Below are 18,507 nucleotides of genomic sequence, written 5' to 3' on the forward strand. Positions count from 1 at the left end.
TAATTTTTCAGTATATTTTGTGTTTGTATTTTGGTTCTAATCCATATGGATTTTGCCTTTTGTGACATTAATTTTGACCAACTTCTGAACCAGGTTAGTGGTAAAAATGTATCCTTTTCACATATGTGCTGTGATTCTGGCACATAATATGTTGATTACAATTTTTATGTCCAAATTATGATTTTTTTGCCACTTGTAATAGCAATAATTATGCTTATACCTCACTGGGGATTGGCTTGTATGTTTCTACGTGTACCCTTCAGACAGCAGACCAAAAGAGGGTTCTCAGCACTGAACAATATTCTTACACAGATAAAGAAAAGGTTAAGCTCAGAAATAGTTAACAGATTAAGGCTTATAAAGCTTGAGGCAACATTATTTTTTTTAAATAGAACTTTAACAGAGTCGAGCAGGAAGAAAGAGATGGATATTCAAGTGTTGGGTAAATACTGAACTATGGCTGTTTCCTCCTTCCCCTCATTTATTTCTACCTCCCCCTTGTTTTGTTGACAAGATGGAAGCTCCCCCTTTCAGATAAAATCCTGGCAGCATATCTGGACATTGTGTATTGACATAATACAAAAATAATGCTTGAGCTATTCTAGAAAATGTTCTTCTTTTGTGTCACTTGTGGGTTTAGAAAAAGACACTGATTATTTGAGAGTATGACAGTTTTCTAAATGCACTAATTCATCTACACTTCTTTGACATCTGCACACTATCAATGGCTGGTAATACCATTTGCAAAGTGATTTTCATGGAAAGGTTAAATGTTTCACCAATGTCATCAAGCACCAACAAAAGAAAGACATTCTAACTTAAAGTTGGATGTTACATGTTACCTTCCTGGCTTGAGTGAACAGCAGTCAGTTATGAAGTATACAAGACAAGACATTGGTTAGCACGGATATTTTAAAATAACATCAGCAGCTGAATGGAAATGTTTCTTGTTGTCACAAAACAGAACACTGATAAAACTTTCAGTTTGTGAAAATGAGTTTGGACTTGTGATATGGACTGGGAAACACAACAAAGTATTGGGTCGTCCATTTAATTTTGAGGGCAGAACCTGGGATTCAAGCAAGATAAATTTTTTTATGCCATTGGGGAATCGAAATCTTTTTTAAAATTCTCAGCCCCTCCGCCCCCCATTAAATGGTTGGTAAAGTTCTGATTAAAAAAAATCTTTTACCAGTGGTATTTAAAGCAAACCACATAAAATAATCAAGCATGTTTATTTGAAAACATATATGAATTGCTTCTAACAAAGCCACTTAAACCCTTTTTGATATGATACTGTAAAGACTTGAATGAATTAATTTTGATACCTTTCTCTGTGTAGAATTAAGAAATTGGTTAAGTGTAATGTCAGAAGAAACTTGCTATGATAATAGAAATGAACACACTGGCAATATCTATGTCTATCCTATAAGACTAAGCCAGATTATAACAGCACTCAATGAAAGTACAGTTAAAGATAGATTCGATAGCCCTGACAGTCTTATGACCTGGTAATTTAGGGTGGTGAACAATGCATTAATGATAGAAGTGATGTTTTTTATATGTAATAGTGTACAAGTTAAAGAAGAAAAAGCTCTCATAATCCACTTTGAAACTAAAAAGAAGCTAATATTTAAACACTAGATACTCTATATTTTACAGCAATTATACTCTGCTTTATAGCAAATATAAAAATATAGATTGCTTAGGGTCATTTTGTATAATAGTATGTTTATCAGTTGGATTTAAAGAAATGTTTATAATTCATCATTATCATTATGATATTTTAACAGTTTTCAAACTTAATATAACAGCAGTTTAATTTCGCTTGACCTACTAGAAGGCTTGAAATCATTTTATTTTCTATTCTGTTGCCAACAGTATTTCAACTCTAATGCTTTGTATAAAAAAAAGTACCTGGTGAAAAGGATGATTGGGTCAAAATGGAATGAGTTAGTTGAATACTTGCAACTTAACTGATAATAAAACTATATTTGCTTGACTTGAAAAGACAAAATGAAGTAATGTCTACCTCAAATTAAGTTTATAATTTAACCAAATAATAATTTTCATTGAAAAGGACAATTTTCATCACTTTTAGCCATAAATTTGGTAACGTTAAGCTTGTTGTATGCACAGACCAGTAGTGGTATGGTGTTGTATGAGTTGATAACAAATTAACATGGCTGCATGTGCTTTGTAGAGTCTTACATATATGCCAACCATTATGCTCTTGGCATAATCATTACGCTTTTTTTCTTCACTAAATTACGCCTTATCAGGGCTCGAATTTAACACCAATTCCTTTGTAGCAGAAGGACTAGTATATTGAGAAATTTACTAGTCCTGCCAAATCTTTACTAGTCCTGTTCACAGAACAATGGCACACAGCTTTCAGGTATGTTTACCGATTAAGTTTTAAAGTTCGAACAACCCGCAACAAAACTGGATGTTTTCTGTGTGTTTGTTTTTGCGAATTGCGTACACCAGTTACACCACATAACGTTCCTTTCCTCATCATAATTCAGCCATTCCCTGTCTTTTGTCCATTTTTTCTGAAACTTTCCATTATGCTTTTCCCTATCATAAGAATTATTCCTCATCATTCTCATTCAACTTTTGCTTTTTTTCTGGTGGCTGAACACCTTCTATCAAATACCATATTCTGCCTGTCTTATAAGGAGGGAATTGTGCCTTGTTTTGAAATACGAGATGTTATAGTATAGCTGACGTGAATTATTTAAAGCAAGAGAAGGAATGGCACATTGTCCTTTATATAAGAAAGTCCGAGCAAGAAACACATTTCAAAACACGTGTCTTTGCCCCCTCCCACAATTAAATGGCTTCTCCCTAACAAAGACTTAACTTCAGCAGATGTTCTGCATGATCAAAGCAGTGGCTATTGTAAACACTGTTATAAAATATTAGCATCAGAAGATAGTGTTAGTTTCAGCTTGGAAATGAAGCCATCTGATACTCGGCGCATTGTATTTAACAGCTCCAATTACGGTATCATAAGTCGTAAGTTTGGTAATTGTTCCTAATTAATCAAACCTCAGTGTATTGAAATTAATAATAAGGTGGAAAATTTTCAAATCTTAGATGCCCATGCTCAGAGATTTTAATTCCCAACAAATGTACAGCATTCTGCTTGGATATCTCCATGTGTATTCAATTATTTGTTCATTCTTGTAAGGGAAAAATATAAAAACTATTCTTATCATCATAAAAGAAAGTAGTTCTATGGAAAGGATGTGTCAATAATGTAATTGTAATAAATTGATCTAATTCTTATAATTATTTTGATGGAAATGTAAAATATGTAGTTTCCTGTTTGTGACTGTTGGAGCGTTTGGGTAGCGAGCAAAGAAAAAAGAACCTTAGACCAAAAAAACGTGCAAACTAATTTCTTTGAATAGTTTTTGCCGTGTTCTTTGTGTGGTATATCGCTTTGTAGTTTGTTACTGTGGTCGAGTGAATAAAGTGTGATACCACATCATTTTTTCATTTAATTCATTATCAGATTAATTAGGATCAATTACCAAACTTCTCTTGTTAATGACAGGACCATAATTTGTGCTGTTAATTGAAATGCACAAAATCAGATGGATTCTTTTTATAGAAACGCACCTTTCCAAGGCAGAAATTGACTTCATCTTCTCATGCTAATATTTTATGACTGTCTTTACAATGACCACTGCTTTGATTCTACAGAACATTTGCTAAGTCAAGTCTTTATTAAGGAATGGCATAAACAAATGCTGACTGTTGATAACTGAAACTTACTAGCCCATCAGACTATTAACATTAAGAAAGTTACTTGTCCGACAGGAAATCTGCCAACCTCAGGCTAGCAGACTACCACTAATTTCGAGCCCTGCTTATGCGTAAATGTATTTCGATTTCACGTTTTAGGTATGTCCCCCCCCCCCCCAAAATAATTAATAATTTGTTTTCTCATCTTTATTAACATCCCAATAATCCCACAGATCATATTCTAGAAAAGACAGTATCCATGTAACTACGACATAAAAGTACACTTGTCCATAGACTTGCATGCACTTTCCTAACAGTATTATGTTCTATTTATAGCTACTGTCCTATTTCCAATAAACATGCTGGTTTCTAATTACAAACTTTTGACCTAGGATTCTATTTATAGCAGCTGTACTGCTTAGTTAGAAGAGAACAGACTGGTTTTCTAATTTTTAATCTTTGCTCGCAGATTCTTTGTTCTAATTCATATCTGGTACAGAACTAGTCTGTAGGTATTGGCACTAAAAGTCAAGTCGGATTTATTCTAGTCAATGCGTGTGTTAGAGCAAAAATGTTTTCAATAATTTCACAGATGGGAAAAGACGAAAAACTGATTCGGAGATGAATACATGAATTACACAATACAGCATTCCATTCTAGGGCAGCTTCACGCCCCTTGCAGTCTGTGTGGAAAGGATTTTAATATTGGTCAGGGTGGTAAAACAAAGAAACCTTGAATTAGGTCATTTTACTAACTCCAGTACTAAGGTAACTTAATTGTGGACATAAATTTTATAAATGCAGAGGCGTTATGTACTGAGTTCTTAATAGAACACTTACTACCCCTAGTGGTAGAAGACTACATTGGTCCTTTGTTCAAATGGATGGTTCCTGATTCCAGAATTGCAGAAAATATGCATGTGCAAGAACAAAATCATCTAATATTGTTAGGTGTTTAGCAGAAGATACTTCACTTAAAATTGCAGAAGCCATGAAAATTGGGCCATTTAGTATTGCAACAGACAGGAGTAGTGATAATGATGACAAAAAGTTGTACCCAGTCTGTGTAAGAGACTTTGACAACGAAAAAGGCAAAGTCGGAGTGCTCTTCTTTCATTATCAGAATTAACAGTAGATTCCACTGTAGAAAACATTTTTTCATTTACTTGATATTGCTTTGAATAAATATAAGTTGGCAGAATGGTATGGGGTATTCAGCTGATACTGCGTCAGTGATGACTGGAATTCATAAAGGAGTTGCATTCTTTATTTTGAAAAATGTCTCCATCATTGTACATATCAGGTTGTCTCTGCCATGTGATGCACCATGCTGCAGGAAAAGCTGTTGATAAATTAGAAGAACTTCTGAAGTATCAAGTTGGCACTCTACCTGACAATGTACTTCATGCAGACAGAGTTGGGGTTTTTTAATTCTTATTTCTCAGCTAAAAGACCCAATATCTGGAAGATATAAATTTCTTCTTCTTTGTCAGGTTATGAAAGGAATATTGGTTCTTTACCATTCTAATGCTGACTGTGAGAGATTGTTCAGTACTGTTGACAAAAATAAAACTGAATTTAGATCCAGGCTCTGTAACCTAGTGCTCTACTGGTGTGCAAAACATTCATAGTCTCAGCTGGTACAAAGTGTTTTGAAATACTTTATGAGAATCTGTTGCTTTTTAAAGCTCAAAGTGTTATATACAGAATCTTGAAGCTGCAATTGATGTTACAATTCCAGAGGGATAAATAAATCATTTTGTACATATGCTCATTGAATTTTTATAATGTTATATGTGGATTACTCTTTTTCTGCTTGGATTACTGTTTTTGTTTCTTATGGATTAAACTTTTTCCTCACCAGGGGTTGGCATGTATGGTTTTATAAACAGTGGCTTAGAGATGAATCCAAAGAGTAGGTCAAAGGTGAATTCAAAACAGTAAGTCAAAGGTTAATCTAAACAGTAGGTCAAATGTGAATCTAAACGGTAGGTCCAAGATGAATCTAAAAAGTAGGTCTAAGGTAAATTTAAACAGTAGGTCAAAGATGAATTTAAACAGTAGGTCAAAGGTGAATTTAAAACATGTCTCTAGTACTCTGGCTGCATAGCTCTTGGGAAAATTTGTCAAATGTATCTTTAATGCAGAAGTGCTATACAGTTGCTGGACTAGAGGATGGATATTGGTATATGTATTTCATTGTGTGTGAAAATGTTGAGCAAAAAAAACTTGTAAAGTGGCAGATGGAATAGTCAAAAAATGACTTTGTGTTTCTAATTTTATTCTTTATTTTATTAATTGAATTGGCTATGCAACCATGTACAGGATTGCTTCAGTTTCTTTTTCCTTCTTGCATCAACTTACACATTATCTTTCTAAAATTTAAAAGCAGAATATCTCTCTCATTTTTTCTCATGTTTAGCCAGTTATGAGAATCATCGTAGCATTGAAGTTTTTTATATTGTGTGAAACACCTAATATTCTCAAGGGATACTTTACACAAAAATGTATTTTTTATCACTAGCAATACTTGTATGTTGGTGTGTTTTAGTCGGTGAGTCTTTAAATACCTAAAAGAATTCTGTACGGCTTAAAAAGAGCATTCTGCATGATGAAATGGTAATTCAGTAGTCAGGTCAGTTTCACACAATGTAACTGATGTCCTTACATAATTATTTAGCAGCAATTTTATGATCGGGACACTAAAATTTAATGTCAATTATCAGCCATCACATGTGCATCCATGACAGCCACCGTTATGTCTGTGACAGACAACAGCATGGATCTATAAATTTTCACCATGGAATTTCTGAAGTGTACAATGCGTGTACTGTGTGCATGTGTGTGTTTGTATATACACACATACACATATCTTTGCTCTGTAGTCTAGCAGATGTATAATTCTTCTAATCTTGATTTCAGTTTACTGTTTTGGTTTTTTTTTTTTTTTTACACATCATCTGGTTTAGTACTATAGTGTTTTTAATTCTTGGGACTAACCTCCGTCTGTCATTGGCTGTGTATCTTTTTGCTGTAGGCCTTACCCAGTTGCGAGCTGTTGCAGGAACCTCTGTAGCCGCTCTGGCTATGCCTCAGACTATAAAAGGTATTCACGTTATCTAGTTGCATGATCATGGTGCTTTTGTTTTATACAGTAATATTGGCTAATGTTTGCATGATTACATTTTGTACTATTTATTTACTCATAAAAGTGATGTCATTGTATGAGTTGATTGACTCAGTTAAAGAAGTACATCTTCATTCTGCACATATCAGCTTCAAAGACTGTTTATTTTGGATATCTGAGTTCCTTCGCTCTTAAGATTGTCAAACACTGCCATCTCCCAATTGTGAAAATCATTGCCATTTCTTAAATAAGCAAAATCTTTACCCCTAACTAATGCCTTACCATCCTAGGAAGAGGTCAGTAAATGCAAAGTTTTGTGTGTTTAACTAGTTGTCTTGCCTGTCACTGGCAAGCCATTCATATAGTTATCACTTTTCCAGAAATGGCAGCATCATCAAAATTTGCAAAATTGAAATACCTCCATTCCTCAAAGTATCATATCCCTCCATTTCCTCAGTTATGAAAAGCCTTCCGTTTCCTAAATCTGCAAATTGTACATCCAATTAGTAGTTCCTTTCCATCCTGTGAAAGAGCTTGGTAAACACAAAGCTTCATATAGTTAATTAGTTGTCTTGACTGTCAGTGTCATTGTCTAACCTGTCGGTAGCATTGTAAATGCCTGTAGATAGTATTGTCTAACCTACCTGTAGCATTATCATGCCTGTCAGTCACAAGAATCTTTTTCCAGTGATGGCAGCATAATCTACATTATGATTAGTTTTAAAGTTTCTTGAAGGTCATATATCTCTGGCCTCAGTTAATGTCTTCAGCATAAATTTGGGAATAATATTGCCCTATGCCTATTGTTTGTTTTCTGATATGCTAAGGTTTTCCTGTCTGGCCTGTAGTCTCTCTGCATTTTGCAGTTGGATTTGACTTATGAGTGAGTATATACAATAGTTGTTTATCACTGGTGTATTCTCTGGGTCCTTGTTAAATATTGAATCAATATTCTAGCTAAATAACCACGTGCAAACACATAATTATTAGGAGTTTTGTAAAGGAACAAAAAATAAGTTTTTTTTTTTTTTTTGAAGATATTTGCAGTCAGGTACTTTATAATTTATTGTCATATGTGGCCTTGTTTTGTCAATTGAATTGTGTTAAAATAATACTAGTTTTAAACAGTTTTAGAAATGCATGCTGTATTGTACCTTACAACTTTCATGCTTTCTCAGTCTTTATGAAGAGTTCACAGTGGTAAAACAACATTATTTTAAGACCACATTAGGGGCATCTCGATTTGTCCAGCATTTAGTTATGTACATGATGAAATGGAAACAAATTGACATGGATAAACAAAACTTGATCTTACACATTGATTACTTGATTTTTACTTTCACTTTAGGTAAGCAATTTTTGCAATTGTTTGGTCTTTAGACTTGTGCAATTTCTGAATTTTGACTTAGAACCAAAACTGTAACAAAAATTGTCTTTACCGAAGTCATCTTGATCATACAAAGGCTTGACTTTTGTTTCTAATTGCATATAGGAATTATACATTTTTAGATTTTCCAGATTATGAAAGTATATGCATTATCAAAAGAGTTGACCAGTGAGCCTCCATTTTTAAAGATAGATATATATATATATATATATATATATATATATATATATATATATATATATATATATATATATATATATATATATATATATAGCTGTTTCGATAGTTGACACTACATACTGGTAAGGACCAATATATACATTTTGTGCTTTGAATTGCTTAAATTGAACATATGACCTGAGTTCCAAAGTATGTGTAGAGTTGCATGTACTTTCATGTTATGTTACCTGACTTTTTGCAGACCTGCCAACCCTCATGATTTTGCTGTACGTTTTATGGAAATTACCCATAGAATATGGACTTATGGAATGAAAACACAAATTACAGAAATACATTTGTTTGCAAGTAAAATCCAGATACTGGCTTGTCAGTGTTTGATTCAGACCTAGGTTTCATACATGTATTAGCTAATGGGGAATTGGTCAGAGAACCAGACTAACTTTACTGGAATAAATCAGATGCTTAAACCTGCACCTATTTTGTGATGCAAAATGTCTGCATGATCCAGCTATTGCTTGCTTTTTTGTATGTTTTTCAGCAAACTGTCAAGACAAAAGGGACAATAAACCTCTTAAAAGGTTTTAATATAAAATGGAATATTGAGATTCGGGGGGGGGGGGGGGAAGCAGGAAGGGCAACAGTTACCGGTATGTTCAGTAGACATTGTGTGTTGATTACTTCAAGAATCCGTTGAGCTCAGTAGGTTTTAAAACTGTTGTTTGTGAAACTACTGGAGGTAATTAAGGTTAAACTTGACAAACTTTAGTTCAACATTTTTAAATGCATGCTTTCCAGCTGTTTGACAGTAGCACTACATGATATTTTGTTATGAAAACTGACTCAACTTGCAGAAAACAATTGCTTTGCTGAGAAGGTCTTATTAGTGTAGGCAGGTCTGCCTTTTGAACTGAATTGTGCCCTTTTATTAAATTCTGTTTCATTCTTTTTATATTGCTAAGGAAGTTTTTAACTGTTCAGTTTCCCTGTTTGTTGACTTACGTCTGCTTGGTGAGTATGCTGCAATATATTCATATCTTGTACAATAGCAGAGAACTTGGATTTGATGTCCAACTAAAGGTGCCATATAATTAGAGAACACTTTAATTTGATGTTTGACAAAAGGTTCCATATGATTATAGAACACATTTTAATTTCATGTCTGACTAAAGGTGCCATATGATTACAGAACACATTTTAATTTGATGTCTGACTAAAGGTGCCATATGATTACAGAACACATTTTAATTTGATGTCTGACGAAAGGTGCTGTATGATTACAGAACACATTTTAATTTGATGTCTGACTAAAGGTGCCATATGATTACAGAACACATTTTAATTTAATGTCTGACTAAAGGTGCCATATGATTACAGAACACATTTTAATTTGATGTCTGACTAAAGGTGCCATATGATTACAGAACACATTTTAATTTAATGTCTGACTAAAGGTGCCATATGATTACAGAACACATTTTAATTTGATGTCTGACTAAAGGTGCCATATGATTACAGAACACATTTTAATTTGATGTCTGACTAAAGGTGCTGTATGATTACAGAACATATTTTAATTTGATGTCTGACTAAAGGTGCCATATGATTACAGAACACATTTTAATTTGATGTCTGACTAAAGGTGCTGTATGATTATAGAACACATTTTAATTTGATGTCTGACTAAAGGTGCTGTATGATTAGAGAACATATTTTAATTTGATGTCTGACTAAAGGTGCCATATGATTACAGAACACATTTTAATTTGATGTCTGACTAAAGGTGCCATATGATTACAGAACATATTTTAATTTGATGTCTGACTAAAGGTGCCGTATGATTATAAACACATTAATTACTGTAATACCTGTAAGTAATGCCAAATTATAGTATTGCAGCCTAAATTTATATTTGATGAATAAATTTGATGGCTTCAGATCCTATAGGGGGTTTCACAGTTGCAACGGAGTTACTGATCGTAGTGCCTAAAATTACCTCCCTTAGCTCCAATGCGCATGCCCACAAAAATTTCCAGTTCCGGATAGTTCACCGTTCCACACTTGGTTAGCGAAACATAAAGTCGACAAAGGAAGGAATCTTAGCTGTACTACACAGATCATTATGGTTAAACCAATGAATAAATTATATGTCAAACATCTTTTGTTCATACTTGAAAAAATAATTATAGAAATTACATCAGATAATTAGATTCAGTGTCCATACTTACATTATATCAGATAATTAAATAATATTTACTTTCCATACTTAAATGATATCAGATAATTAAATTAAATACAATGCCCACACCTGATAATATAGATTCATTATCCATAATTTCAGATACATTTGTAAGAACATTTCACTTTGCTCTCTGATTTTAAACATTTATTGCACATTTTTGGTTATATAACTTTAACGAAAACAATCTCAACAATTTGCATTCTTCATATGTTGATATATCCTTCTTTCTCAGTTACTTTCACAAGGCTAATAGTTTGTTTTTAACACGAGTTAAGAAAGTTAAGACACGAGTTCAATAAGAAAATTATAACACGAATTTGATATGTCAGCTGATTTGTAATGCTGAATATTTTAAACTAGAAAAGATTTTTTTTTTTAATGGAACACAGTATTTTAATGAATTCAGAGGAACTTAACAAAGCAATAATTACATTAACTATCATAACGGTAAAGGAGTGTAATTAATGCAGACGGAATATTTATTCATATTTGGGTGTAAATTCATTAAATAACATGCCCAATTATGTTTTTGTTTTTTTTTTCATTTTCTTTTCTTTCATTTTCTTTTTGACTTTTGAAACATCAAGTATCGGATGGTACATGCAATAACTTTCAGCATGATTTTTCTTTGTTTATGCTGACACGTAATAACTCTCAAATTTGCTGGGGTCTTTAGACAACATTTCTGATTGCCACCAGCAAATTCATCTAGAACAGCTTTCTTAAAATTAGTTTAACTTTCCTTACATCAAATATGTTTTAAAGAGTTTAAAAGATCCAATTATTTCGCAGATTCTGTCCTATTACTTTGGTTCGCCTTTTAAATCAATATTGATCCACGTGACTGGATGTGAAATTGCAAATAGTATGATTTAAAAAAAGAAACTGCTTGTAAGAACACACTGTACAAGTCAATAATAAATGGATACTCACAAATATTCATATTTTTTGTCTTTATCTATCAGTCACTCTTTCTATCTTAGCATCATTTTATACTCATTTTTAACCAGAAGTATGTTTATGTAAAATACGTATGCGAACACAAATTCATTCAAGGATATACATACCCATAAACCAGATGAAATGAGACAGACATACATATAGACAGGCAGACAGATGAGAGCCACAAATGTCCTATACAAGCATAGCGGGTCTAACATCGATATTTCTCCAAACTGTATACTCTAAAATTTCCCACTGTTCAAGGAAATAAAATTAAAATAGTCATCAAGGAGATTCGTACATGCGTCTGTCTGTTCAAGCGTGGTTGACATTTGTTCATTTTTTAAAAAAACTCCAGTGATTTCATGAAAAATATAATGAACATTAATAGAACAGCAACAGTCTAAATTAATAATAAAAGAACCTTAAGAAGTTAGAATTTTTTTCTCATTCTCGTTTAACCTCTATTAACTGCTATGCTTGAAGCCGTAAAAAATAAATATATTTTCATTGTTCTTCAAGCGAGATAAATTGCAAGAACTTTTTACGCAGCGATCCACTTTCGCACAATCAAATAAGATAAATTAGAGCATAATGTAGTAATGGAAAGATAATGAATTTCTGAAATGGGCAGAGAATATTTATTTGAAAGCTGGGAGCAGCGCAAGTTAGTAAGAAAAAAAGATGTAAAAACAATTGATCAAATATTGATTGAATTTCTTTCTATCGATAAGTTTATCGATCCTGCTTGCATAATGTTAGCGGTCAGTCACATTTTCTTGATCTACATCTGCCATCTTAATTGATTGAACTATCCGGAAGTGAGTTGCACAGAGATGCCCTCTGGTGTTTTCAAGGGGAGATACTACCCATGAAACTCCTTATACCAATAGAGCAGGAGATACAGCGGTAACTATTTCTGTCTGTCCCTCCATCCATTTGGTCATACAGGTGCTTTCCATGACATCACTATTATTCTGTGGTCTCTTTTTTCAAAACTTCTTACATGGTTTACTCATGGTTGTAGTTGTTGTTGTTGTTGTTGTGGGGTTTAACGCCATTTTTCAGCACACGATAGGCTATACATGGCGGCCAGTATTAATGGTGGAGGAAGAACCCGGGAAAGAACTACCGACCCACGAGAAGCTACTGGCAAGCTTTCACACATACCAACATTGGCCGAATTCAAGACTCGAACCCATGCAGATAGAGGTGAGATGGCAGTGATGCGTAACAGAGAGCACTTTAGACCACTCGGCCACCTCATGGTTGTAGAGGTTTTTGCATACAAGTCATGTTTCTATGGCCTAATTTTCATCAGACTTAATGGATACAATATACATGTGTAAGGTCAGTTCCCTATTGATTCTGAAGCCGAGGGGTGAAAGATCTAGTTTGATAGGGGGTGGGGGTGGGGTAATTTCCACTTAAAAAGTAAAGTTACCAAATCCAGTTATGAAAATTCATAGGTGGACTACACTTGGCCAGCCATCTGACTTAATTATTTAGCCCAGTGGTCAAGGTCACAAGAGCCCAGTGGTCAAGGTCACAAGAGCTAAGATGTAATTTTTGTTTTAAGAGATGAGTCTGCTTTCCTCATGTTTCCTATATCAAATTTGTATCCACTTCATAGTTGCGATGTATCTGAAGGGCACCTCTCTCAGTAGATCAAAGGTCAAGGTCGCTAGACATGACATTGAAATTTTTTTATTAATTTTGCATTTGAAATAGCTACAGTCAGTTGGAGGGATTAGTAATTCTTCTGACGGCTATTTTCAGAGTAATGTTTTCTTGGACATAGAATTTTTAAAATTTGCTGTTTCCTATATTTATATTACATGAAGGTCATTTTATATTGTGTTGGAAGGACTGTATATATCAATTGTTACATAATTAAATCATTTCACCCTTGTGTTTTAGAACTAGGATGAATACTTTTGTCCTATGATGACTGTAAACTAAAACAGCCAAAACTAATTGAGAAATGGTAGTGACTCAAATCTTGCTGTGACTTGCCTGACTGTTTTGTTGTAGTTTCCTGTGGTAAAAACCAATTAGTAAATTAAATGAGAATGTGTGCTCAGATTTTTAGCAGAAGAATTTTAATTTTAGACTATTAAAGATCATTTTCTCAACTAGATGAACTTTGAAGGAAGAAGAAAAAGCCACACATAACAGTCAGTTAATGGATATTTCATCTGGTTCAAATGTTAGTGAAATGTTTTGCTGGGCGTAGAAGAATACATGTATCATACACCAATGACGACTTTTATAGTGCATGTACTACTTCCAGGTGATGGCTACTGAATACTTTACATGGTTATAGTGCTTTCTTTGTTATTGACAAGCAGTCTTAATTTAGGTTTTGTTCTCTTAATTCTGTTTCAAAATGTGCATGTATTGAATGATTGTTTTTATGTACTGAAATTATTATTTTTTTGTAATACAGTGGAAAAAATATTCCTAAACCAGATACAGTTTTAGCCTTGGCATCCATCTGCTTCTTGTCCACACCCATAATAACCTCACTGTTGAGTGATTTTTCTTTATTTGACATTTATGTATCTTTTCTAGCTTAATTAAAGGCAGGCTTTAAAGAAAGTTTCTCTTATAGGTGACCTGTGTATAGAAGTTTGGTTAGAATTAGAATAGCCTAATATGAAAGAAAATAATGTGACCTGTCACATTGTCACATCGTCAAAAATGCCAGTTTGTTTTACTTTTCTTTTTCAGTATTTTGATAAATGTATGAATCGTATGAAGTTGTATCATGTATCACTTACTGCAAGTGATATCTAGTGATATCTAGCATTTTATATAACATGATATATTTGACATCTCCTGCCATTTGATATCTCCTGGCATTTGATATTTAATACTGTGAATTCGTGTATTTTAGTGGTCATGAAAGTTTCTGGTTTCCTCAAAAATTGAAGTTTTAGTTGATACTTAAATTCATGGATTAGGGAAGGGGTCCTATTGTTTCCAGGAAGTATGGTTGTCATTCATTTGAGCTTTAATTTTGGGGGTTTGTAATGGCTGAAATCCATGAAATAGGTACCCCATGAAAAATAGGGAATTCACAATATTCAATTTGTTTTTATAATATTCACAGCCTATGAACACTTATGAAAGATCAATTACATATATTGCAGTCACTGGTGTGATCCGGCCACAGAAATCCCCATTAGGAGTTGCATCGGCCAACACAGCAGTACAAGTGACAACACCACAAGTGGTCAACATTGGACAGAAAAGTCCTGGGATTATTACCACAGTAATTTATCTTACATTTTTTCCCCTGCCATATGACAGTAAATGTTTAGACAGATCTTAAGATCCAGCAAGTATAATATTCTGTTTTTAATTAATAAATTTCTCTAATCCCTCAGAGTTTGTGTTTTACTCATTCCTCTCTGTCTTGCTTTACTAATAGGCCAGTTATTATGAAGGGACAATGAGAAGTATTTCATTTATCTTGGTCATACTGTTGTTAAAATCTGAATGGTTTTCGGCCATAGAAGTTGCCATTATATTTAACTTTGGTTTCGTGTAATCTGTTCACAGCAGACAGCTGTAGGGGGTCAGATGACTGGAATAGCGGCACTGGCTGCAGCAGCAGCTGCAACACAGAAAATCCAGGGAAAGACTCAGACAACCAATACACCATCTTCAGGGATCAAGGTTGTGACTCCCACTGTTGTCACACCAACTGGGGTCAAAGTCACACCTGTACAAGGCAAAGTACAAGGTAATCTAAATTCCAGGTAGAACTTGGACTACTTAACTTTGAAACATTATGTTTGCATTTGACTGTCATTCCCATATACCACTTTCATCTATGAGCATAGCAGTTGTCCATATATTTTATATAGGGAAACAATTCTTTTTTAAATTTCAGTTTATATCACATATCTAGTATTATATGCTCATTTTTTTTCTCTGTTAACTTTACATTGTCAGAATTGTTCAGTATTTTACGACATTGCACACCTTCATATTCCATTCACGTTCATAAAGGAACTACTTTCTATTGTAAACAAACAATGGATGCAGACGCCAGCACTTTTCATTTGTAAACAAATCATGTACACTCGCGTAATAGGCGCTTTACGTTTGGGTTGATTAAATTTGTTTCTGAATGAAGTAAAGCAGATGTTTCGTAGACTGCCACATACCAGCTGCTTTGGCACATTCCACGTTAACTTTTTTGATACAGTGTTTTGGATTTAGGCTAGCTATACAATAGATGCCAGAAAGGATCCTTACAAATAACATACAAGTGACAAAGCATGAACTGTCTTCTTTAGCTGGTAATAAGAATGGCAAAAAAATATACTTATAGTTTTACATCCTGAATTTCCTCAGAATGTACTTTCTTAGTTCTGCAAATCCAAATTACATGAGCCATGTCATAGGTTCTCAATCTTGATTACACATTTCAAAATTGCACAGTAATTTCGTATATAAGTGCAGTTACATCCTCCTTACTGCACTCAAAATGAAATAAGCATTAGATTCCATCGTGTCTTTTTGATAAATACAATTGAAAGACTTCAGAAACAGAAACACATTCACAATATGACTCTAAATTTCAGTTTTAACTAGACACGCCATTTTCTTTCAAAAGTTATGTCAAGCGCGCAACTAAGTTCAAATTTATCTGGGCAGGGTTATGTGTGCAATAATAATCTTGTGTAATGATGAACCTGCGCTTGTGTATTTAGTTTGGAATACGGCATACATTCAGTTACTTTGTTTCTTGTAATGTATTTTGCTAATATAATTAAGCATTAGGTAGAATAAGAAAATGAGCATATAATAAAAAGGTTACTGCATTTGTATGGGAAAATATGAACCCGTTTTGTCAGATGGATATACTGCACTCCCAAGGTCGTGCAGTATTTACATCCAAAAAACTTGTTCATATTTTCCCCATACAAATGCAGTAACCTATAAATCTTGACACCATTTTTAGGGGATTGTTTTTGGACTTAAATTGCATGCATATTTAACAAAGAAATATTAAATATGTGGAGTTAGTTAGAATGTTAAGAATTTTTAAATGGTTTGAAAATTGTTTTGTAAAAAGAATAATGGATAATTAAGCTATTTGAATTTCATTTATCTGTGCCAGCATCATTTTTCGTGATTTTTCAACAGTTTGGTATCTTTTTGGTGTACAAAATTTGCTTTTATGACACAAAACAATCACCATCTTTGGCACCATCATATACTGGCCAGGGGGTGGGGGGGGCCAAGAATGAAAAGGCATTTATGGTGTGACATTTATTTATTTTTACATTGGTAGTCCCTATACAAAAATTGTTTTCTATTTTTGGAGCTTTGAGCGCTTTCAGTCTCTCCATGCCAATGGCATAGTGTCTATTCTCTTTTATAAAATATATCATCTTGGTAACAATCTACAGTTCCATGGTCTTTTGTGACATTTTTATTTTTTAAGGGAGGCAACTCAAATTTAGTTAAATGATTGCAGAGTAGTTATCTCCTTGGATATTATACATTCATATCAGTTAAAACAATGTTAGAAAATCTTTTTAAATGAAATCACAGTAATTTATCAAATGAAAATATTTATTCTCATGTGTCACATAAAGTAAACAAAATTTGTAAAATGATTATTAATAAAGGAAATATTACACTAAATAAAGGACCATGAATAGCAGTATCTTTGGAGTTATATTCTTCATCTAGAGCTTGTGTAATTACTTAAACACTCCACATCATCAGTATTCTACGTATTTTGATTTTTCACTTTCAGCAACCACTCTACCCTCGGGTACACAGACAATAAGGGTTACCACCCCAGGGGCTACAATTCTGAAAAGTGCTACAGGTACAACCCACCAGGGACTTACTCCAGGGACAAAACAGATCATTACTGTACATAAAGCCGGCACAATGTCCACAGGGGGAACTGGCCAGCCACAGATTGTTACCCTAGTCAAAACTTCACAGGGCATGACTGTTGCTTCAGTAAGTAGACAAGAAAAAATAACTATTTTACATCAAAATATTTTAGCATAATTAATTTTGGTTACATTTTTTTCATAAATTTAATGTCTTAATCCATAGAAAAAATAATGTATTTGGTCAATCTGTAATACGACTTTGTCTTTTCCTTGTTTTGAATGTTGATTTTGAAATTGTTCCTTTGCTTTCATATGTTACTTTAATCTATAGTTGCAGTAGCTCAGTTGGTAGAATATCAGACTCATAATACAAGGGTTGTGAGTTAAATACCCACCTATGCCAGCCCGGCTCAGCTGCCTGTATATCCTTGAGGAGGCACTTATATCCCATTTCCATGGTATCATAATAGACCTCAGCTGCCTGTGTGTGTCCTTGAGGAGGCACTTATGTCCTATTTCCATGGCATGATAATAGACCCCGGCTGCCTGTGTGTCCTTGAGGAGGCACTTATGCCCCATTTCCATGGCATGATAATAGACCCCGGCTGCCTCTGTGTGTCCTTGAGGAGTAACTTGTGTCCCATTTCCATGGCATGATAATAGACCCCGGCTGCCTGTGTGTGTCCTTGAGGAGTAACTTGTGTCCCATTTCCATGGCATGATAATAGACCCCGGCTGCCTGTGTGTGTCCTTGAGGCACTTATGTCCCATTTCCATGGCATGATAATAGACCATTGCTGCCTGTGTGTGTCCTTGACAAGGCACATATGTCCCATTTCCATGGCATGATAATAGACTGCGGCTGCCTGTGTGTGTCCTTGAGGAGGCACTTATGTCCCATTTCCATGGCATGCTAATAGACCCCGGCTGCCTGTGTGTGTCCTTGAGGAGGCACTTATATCCTATTTCCATGGCATGATAATAGACCGCGGCTACCTGTGTG

The 18,507-nt window shown here is 34.1% G+C and overlaps 1 protein-coding gene across 5 annotated transcripts in view; it reads left to right on the top strand.

Moving 5' to 3' along the window:
• Window positions 1–18,507, top strand: part of LOC149789177 (host cell factor 1-like) — a 104,690-nt gene that overhangs the window by 32,395 nt on the left and 53,788 nt on the right. For 2 of the 5 annotated variants that reach the window (XM_089975313.1, XM_089975317.1), the window contains exons 9-12: window positions 6,794–6,862; window positions 14,787–14,908; window positions 15,199–15,382; window positions 17,414–17,628. In XM_089975313.1, the coding sequence (XP_089831439.1) occupies window positions 6,794–6,862; window positions 14,787–14,908; window positions 15,199–15,382; window positions 17,414–17,628 (590 nt within the window). The remainder of the gene's footprint in view (window positions 1–6,793; window positions 6,863–14,786; window positions 14,909–15,198; window positions 15,383–17,413; window positions 17,629–18,507) is intronic. The other 3 variants (XM_089975314.1, XM_089975315.1, XM_089975316.1) reach the window with 3 other exon arrangements.

This window comes from Sinohyriopsis cumingii, chromosome 11, assembly GCF_028554795.1.
Source record: "Sinohyriopsis cumingii isolate HCF-2022 chromosome 11, ASM2855479v2, whole genome shotgun sequence".
NCBI lineage: Eukaryota > Metazoa > Mollusca > Bivalvia > Unionida > Unionidae > Sinohyriopsis > Sinohyriopsis cumingii.